The sequence below is a fragment of the Odontesthes bonariensis genome, chromosome 16 (genome assembly GCF_027942865.1).
Source record: "Odontesthes bonariensis isolate fOdoBon6 chromosome 16, fOdoBon6.hap1, whole genome shotgun sequence".
Lineage (NCBI taxonomy): Eukaryota > Metazoa > Chordata > Actinopteri > Atheriniformes > Atherinopsidae > Odontesthes > Odontesthes bonariensis.
This window is the reverse complement of record NC_134521.1, coordinates 24,387,678-24,395,507: the sequence shown is the minus strand read 5'-3', so window position 1 is coordinate 24,395,507 and position 7,830 is coordinate 24,387,678. Positions and strand designations below refer to the sequence as shown.

At 43.0% G+C, this 7,830-nt stretch overlaps 1 protein-coding gene across 8 annotated transcripts in view; it reads left to right on the top strand.

Annotated features, from left to right (window-relative positions):
- The first annotated feature begins 209 nt into the window (after nt 1-209).
- rapgef6 (Rap guanine nucleotide exchange factor (GEF) 6) overlaps nt 210-7,830 on the top strand; it is a 134,415-nt gene continuing 126,794 nt past the window's right edge. For all 8 annotated transcript variants that reach the window (XM_075486666.1, XM_075486664.1, XM_075486665.1 and 5 more), the window contains exon 1: nt 210-679. In XM_075486666.1, the coding sequence (XP_075342781.1) occupies nt 605-679 (75 nt within the window). In that variant the 5' untranslated portion in view covers nt 210-604. The remainder of the gene's footprint in view (nt 680-7,830) is intronic.

Genomic DNA, 7,830 nt, shown 5'->3' with positions numbered 1-7,830 from the left:
AGTTTGGTACCCCAAGTTACCTATACATTTTTGCATTTTGTCCACAAACAGTTTAATGGAAATTAAATGCATTAAATCGCACGATCTGTAGCTACCAGTGAAGGCATCCATGTGTCAAAACTAACTTAAAATGACTTATTTCCTGTAGTTTTGAACGCAGCAGCGTGTCCGGGCGGCGGACAGATGTCGTCACCTCTGAGCTCGAGCTCTGCGGGAGGAGGGATCTGAAAAATCTGAACTCCTGGATCTGTCTGACGCTGACTACCGAAGTGGATATTTCTTTTGACAAATATGTGCCCGAATCAATCCAGCGGGTCCTACATATTTAACTTTCTGTCAAACTTTAGCCGGTTTTGGAATTTTTCGGACGCACAGTAACGGGGAGCTAGTTGGAAGTTTTTTTTTTTTTTTTCCTTTACAGGAGAAGAAGAAGGAGTTCCCGGCCGGTTCGTTTGGAATAAACTCCATCCATGCTTGGCTGTGCGAGCACAACATCCACGGGGATGTGAAGGTGTTCACTCCCTGTCGGCTAAAGAGCAGCTAGGAGACGTGAAAGCGAGATTATAAGGAGTAAAAAGTCCTGACTTGGGTTTGAGTCGAAGTGATGAAAATGACCGGAGCCACGGAAACTTCTTTTAAACTGGCTTTGAAGAAGCCGCCCTCGCTGCGGACGGCAGAGGTAAACAAATCTATCGTGTCTTTATTAGCATTGCCTTGCTAATGTTGGCCAAAATTTAGGCATTTGCTTCACTTCGGCGTGGTAAAACTCTACTCAGCTCGCCTGTGGTGGAGTTTGACAGAAGTTGGTCAACAATGAGTTGCTTGTGGTTTGAATTGTACATCGAATTACAACTTATCAGCACAGTCACATGCTAATTTGATTAGTACAAGATGTACATAATTAACAGTCTTTAAACCAAAACAACAACAAAGAGTCGAATGCTAGGTTTTGGGACAGTTTTGAAACTTTTTTTTTTTTAATATCAGTTAACAGTGTATGCCGTATAGAAATAACACTCAAATGGGGAAAGTTTCAGATTTGAATGTAGTGCCTAAACAGAGGTTTATCCATCCGCGTCTTTGAGTGGATGCCAGGTGTACCTGGTCATTGTTTGACAAACTAATTTGAGTCACCTTTACAGGACCAGGACAGACTTTTGTGTTCAGTCTTGGACATGGTTATGTAAAGGAAAACCCTTCTGGTTGCCCCACTTCCTGGGCCCCATATTAATAAAATAAAATTGAATGAAACTAAACATGCCATCAGCGTTCAGATGCATTAACACAGGAGCAGGCAGTATGTCCTTTAGGTTGAGTGACGCCAGTAAAAGTAGACCATTGCTGCTTTCCCATACCTCCTCCCCTCTGCCTCCTCCCTTCATGAAGCTGTGGAAACACAGCTGGCTTGTCACTGCTTTAGTTACGCTCTTTGCCCAAAAATAGCTCCTGCTGTACTCCCCTCCATGTTCAGCTGCTGGTAGCGGTTTCCAAGAGCCAGCACCCTTCAAAGGTCTATCAGGAAAAATGTTTTTTAAGAAAGTCAGCCTTTCAGTTTCGCTCGACTGGTTTTAAAAGTTCCCCCTCTTAGGGCTCAGATCCTCTGTCTGTTTGTTTGCCAGGGTGAAAGGCTCTTTTAGACCTTTACAGAAGGTTTTTGTGCAAACCAAAACAACCATGTTTAGTCCACAAATATATGACACAGTCATATAGAGCTGGCACTGTATTAATGGCATAGCTGGCACTTGATCCAGTTTCTGTCATACTTTACACACAGTGCCTTTCCTTTAACCAGCATATGTTATAATATAACTGTATGGAAGACAAAGTAGAGCTATCCACACTTGTTCTTTGTACTTGTACGCAGTAAGCTACTGTATTGCTTATCAATGCCTGTTATTGTTACACAGGATGCTAAAAAGGTAATATTGTGCAACACCTGGAATTCATGGAAGGTACTTTCAGTGCAATTAAAACAAAGCCATGTTGCAGCTTGAGCCTGATGGCCACGGTTACTTGAACAGACTGACATTAACAGTGTGAATGTAGCTCTCAGCCATTATCGCATACCGACAGACAAAAACCATTTACCCATTCCCCTGTGAGAACACACACCTTTCAAAACCCACAGAACTACTGTGTGAAAAGTGACTCATTATGTTTTGCCTTGATGTGATTAGAACAAAGAATGCAACAAGTTCTCTCCACACTGGTGACAAACGGTGAGATCCAGAACCCGATTCTCCATTAAACGCCATCCAAGGCCTAAGTGGCTTAATGTCACTGTGGTGCACGTCAGTGTTGCAGATCTCCTCTTCTTCTTGTGTCTTTTAAAATGTTTTTTTAGCATGTTTCGTCATGCTTAGCCTCAACACAAACGATTTACGTTTCATTTTTAGTTCTGTGAAATGAGTCTGAACCTGCTCAGGAGTACGGTAGTCTGACTTTTTAGACACAGATGTGTGTACTTCCTGCTCAGCTCTGGCCTGTTGGATATGTTCAAGTGATGAAGTACTCCAGTTAGATTCTGAAACTGACCTTAAGGGACTTTTCACAGCCCTAAAGGATGTGGAAAAGTGACTGCCGATGTGTTCAGTGGCTTTTTCATTGTGTGAAATCAAATAAATTTTTGAGGCAAAATTGCACAACTTCTATTCAAGTCATCAGAATTAGTCACTGATATAGCCTCATTATGAAATCGGCTATGCTTGATCAATGACGAACACATTCAGTTTTGCATGCTCCCGCGAAATGTCTCAAGGCACAGTGAGAAATCAGTTCCTGTCCATCTTTGGTTGCAAGGTCTTCACAACAGAGGTTTCTAAACCTCTTTCACTGTCCTATTTACTGCAGGACTACTGTTTTTAGTCGTGATCAAAGGTATCACCACCATTCTTTCAGGCTGTTCATCATTAATCTGAGACAGCTGAGAGTCACAGTGTGTACGGGCCGTTAGGGAAACTTTCTTTGGGGCTAATGGGCAAATGTGTATAGGTCCTTTCCTCACCATTTACCCCCACCAAAAAGGGCAGGCTATCCTATTATAACAGTCCAGATCTTCATGAAAACTTGCTTTAGCAAATCACATTTTTACAGCATCAACATACAACAAGCTGGAAAGAAAAATGCATTTAACAGTAATCAGCGTTTGGTGAGCCGGACCTTATTTTCCTGGTTCCAGTGTTGTCTTTTCTGATATTAAAGCTGTCAAAAATGATGGTAAACTGAAGATGCTTCAGAACTCCCGTCGCTAAAGGTGAGCCCAGCCACCCTTTGGAGGAAGCTCATTTCCAGTCTCATTCTTTTGGTCACTGCTCACAGCTCGTTGACTCAGCCGAGGGGTCGTAGATTGACTGGTAAACGGTCAGCTTCGCCTTTCAGCTCAGCTCTCTCTTCACCGGAACACACCACGACAGCTCCAATCCACCTGACAGTCCTGATCTGGTGTACTTAAACTCCTCCGATTGAGGCATGACTCATTCCCTACCCGGAGCAGGAAATCCACTGCTTTCCAACTGAGGACCATGGGCTCAGATTTGCAGGTGCTAATTCTCACCCCAGAAGCTTCACACTCAACTGGAGAGCCTGATGGAGGTCTTCACCTAATGAGGCCAGTAGGACCACATCGTCATGAAAAAAAAAAAAGAAAAAAGATGCAGTTCTAAGCTCACCAAGTTGGAAACCCTTCGGGCTGGTTACAAGCAGAGTTTTAAGCCAGTGAGAGTGTCGGGTTGATTTCTTGGAAAATTGCAGACGCGGATGTTGGGCCCGGTGGTTCATCCATCCCACAGCAGGTTTAATGCTTCATCAACCTTTCCCATGTTCTTTGGTTTTCCGGGCCAGCTCTTCCCTCCCGGCCCACCTTTCCCATTACCATCCAGACGCCCTGGTGGTAACGGACAACAAGTCCCATCTGTGTGATTTATGGTGGTTTTGGCTGCGCCCAGTACACATTGGACGTTTATGGGAATTCCAGCCATCACAAAGCCACAGGCTCCCAAGGGTAAGCGCAAGTGAGGAAGAGGGAGTGAAACACAGACTTAAGTGGTGACTTGTTGCTTTCTGAGCAAGCATTCACGGGAACGGAGCAGAGGAGGAGAAGCAGACCAGTGTGTGGTCGCTGCTGTATTCTTGGAGTGCTTGTTCAGAAATGTGTTTCAGCCGAGATTAGAGAAGGAGCTGTCTGCTGAATGCAAGCCATTCTGTGAATTAAAGATTTTTTTTTTTTTTTTTTTGGTACTTTTATCATAACTTCTTGTATATCTGTATCTTCCATGCTGATGGCTACTGGCCACTATGGAAATAAGCTGACTCACAGATGATTGCGGCGGATGTTTGTTTACGTGTCGTCTGATTCATTTTTGATGGGGCACTAAAGCTGGATTTATAGTTGACGCGTTGCTCACGGCGCGGGCGGCCCGTGGCGTCAAAAGGACGTTTCAGGCCTGGCCCGCGCCATGAAAGGGCGGCGCGTCATCGTGCACCAGTCGAATTTTGTAACTCTGCACGCGCTGAGAACGACAAACCAGATGGAACAACTCTAAAACAGGCTCACGGCTGACGGTTGTGTCATGTAAAATACTTTGTGCAATTATTTGTAAATAAATGATGTCGTTAGGAATTTGCTGTTGTTTCATTCACTGGAAGCGGCTTTGAGTATTAACAGGGTAGCCGCGGGTCCTTAAAAAGTTGTAAATCAATTTTCCTGAAAATAAGACCTTAAAAAGTATTAAATTGTCTTAAATTCAGATTGCATGGGTCTTAAATATTTGTGTATTTTTCTTTTTGCTCTAAAAGAACAGTATTTTTTTTAAAAAATATATTTACTTGATTTTATAAGCATTTGTTCATGGGACTTAAATGTTCTGAAAATATTGTAATAATTTAATTTAGGACAGTGATGACATTTTTGTGATCCTTTCGCATGACACACATTTAGTCGATGTTCTTAAACTCAACCGTCATTTGTCATTTTACCATACTGTCAGTGTGTTTACTTGGAAATACTTGGTATTTCCATCGTACGTTTGGTCTTAAATTTCATTTAGAAGTGGTATTAAAAGGTCTTAAAAGTCTTAAATTTAACTTGTTTATACCTGTATACACCCTGATTAAGCGCTATATAAAAACGATCTATTAGCCTATTATTATTGTTGCATCCTGAAAGGTAACGATAATTCCCAAGTGTGTCCATTGAAGCACACTAACAAACAAACAAACAAAGAAAGGGTAACACAATACACTAGTTTCTAAGCATTTCATCTTCCAGATACTGCAGCACTATCATTGATGACAGTATTCCTGCTCTTGACGGGGGCATTGTTTTCTTAAGTTTCGTCGTAGAGTAGTTAGAGGTAACCTTCACGCGTCGGCTAGCGCTAGCGGTGTTGATGACGTCACGATTTTGTGCCGGCTATTTATGGTGGCGCAAGTCGATGTGCCAGTAGTTGCAATTTTCTCCGTCACAGAGGTGGCGCTGCTATGTGAAGGTTACCGCTACTCTACAACCACGAAAGTCGAGAAGAAAACAATGCCACTGTCAAGAGCAGGAATACTGTCAATGATGCTGCTGCAGTATCTGGATCATTTAAATTTTTTAATTCAGTTAAAAGAGGTGATGGTCTGAAGCCCCCGGCATCACCACTTCGAGTCTCTGCCCTCTTCTTTGCCTTCACGTATCTGTCCCGTAGCTTCTTCCACACATTCTTGCAGAACTCTCCCTCTTTCCCCAAAGTTCTGCCCATCTCTGTCCACCAGTTTTGGGAGTTTACGTGGTCCCTGTGCTGTTTCACTGTTTTATACAGGTGCCTGTACAAACGCACCTCCTGACTGAGCCTGGTCTCACGTTGGTCCACCCGGTTTGTCGTTCTCGGCGCAGCCAAGTTACAAAAATCAACTGGTGCACTACAACGCGCTGCGCCGTCTTTTCAAGGCAAACGCCAGGCCTGAAACGTCATTTTGACGTCAAGGGCCACCAGCGCCATGAGCGACGCGTCAACTGTAACTCCGCCTTAAGGCAGCGTTGGTTATTTACTGTAATTCAAACATGGACACATGGAAGGCTAAAATTCTAGATTTTTCTTTTCTGATTAAATGCTGAAAGATGTTGAAAATGTTTGATTTTCAGGTGCAACTTAAGTGTCAAAGTGTTTTTTGGCCTCTGGTGTTCCTAGGTCAAACATTGGCATTGGTAGGGGTGTTTCATTTCACAGTCACTCAGCTCTTTAAAAGTGTCACCGTATCTGACGTATTCTGGAAATGATGCACAGGTCACATTAAGTTCTATCAGCTGGTGACACCTGCATCAGGGCTCGAAGGCCTGGCACAACCACAGATCCGTTTTTAAAGTTAACTCTGTCGAATATAGTTGGGCTCAACATAAATCTTGTACGACACCAGTGCTCCTGTTTTAAAAGACACCGAAGTCAGAAAACAAACTCCTTTTCTGTTGGGAGGCAAATATCGACTGCTCGAGTGGGAAGATCTGGGTCACAGAGGACGGGGGGAAACAACAGCTGACAGACCTGTGGTTCTTTCCGTTTGAGAACCCGCAGCTTTGTAAACCCGTGAGAATGCGTCAAGTTTCACGCACAGCTCAATCTTTCTGCCTCCTTCCTTCCTTTGACTTTTGTCTTCAACTTTACCTAAAATATCCCTCCAGTGATGAAGACACTGGTAGGAGTTCAAAAGTAAAGGTGATAAACAAGTGTCTGGCACTCGCGATTATAAAACGGGAAATTTCAGTTGGTGCATCTTATTAGTCTCACATTCCAGCTAATTTCCCTGAGACCTAGCTACCTGTAGCTACTGGCTGTGGTAACTACGTGTAAAACACCAAAGACATTCTCACGGTATTTTGTTTTGCTTACAGCACTGTGGTAGAAAAAGGAATTCCCCTGAATGGACTGTGATTGGAGAGCGGAATTTGACATTTTGGGCCACACCTGTAGCACGGCGTGCTTGTCATTCTCAAACCACGGGAGATTCAGACGAATTTCAGAACTACTAATTGACTGATGGTGCAAGAGGCCTTCTCTACGCTTTTACCTGTGTCGTTTTGGAACTCTATATGATCAAAGTTTTCATATTGAAACCAGTACAAAGACGTTACAACAGTAACTTCCTGTTCTGCATGTGTCTTTGACTGTCTGGGAAAATAGAAGTCCTTCTCTTACAATGTAACCAAAAACACGGACGTACAAACAGACGCTCGCGTTGGAAGCCACTTAGCCATCAACAGCATAATATATAGAGAGCAATGTATACATTATTGACACTTAAAGTATGAGAAAGAAAAAAACAAACAGTTTTAAGCTTGGTTTTTGCAGTTGAAAACATTGTTCGAGTTTCTCACAATGTTGGAGGACTTGAGGTTTCGGCATCTGCTGATGTGAAACTGTACTGGGGACACTTCCTGCTGTGTGGCATACATTGAACCACATGACACAGCTGCTAGCTGACTAACCAGAGAACACATATCATTAGAGCTGTGGTGGAAAACAACAACAAACAGATGGATTTAAAGTTGTAAAATACACCAATTACCCCCTTTTGTGTGCAAGCCAGTAGAAAAGTGAGAGGAGATGTAAATGTGACGGAAAAGTCCCGATTTACCAAAGAATGATGACCTCGTGAAATATTTAGAGAAGGTGACTGTGGCAAAGATGTTATGTGAAAGAAATGATCTAGTAGTTAGGAAAGGTTTAAATGAAGCTACAGCCCATTTGGAAAGAGTAATTTACACCTTTAAGGCAGAACGGTTGACACAGGAGATGAGTCATCATCAAGGTGCTCTTTCAGAAATCCATTTCAGAGTTGACTTAGATGAAAAGT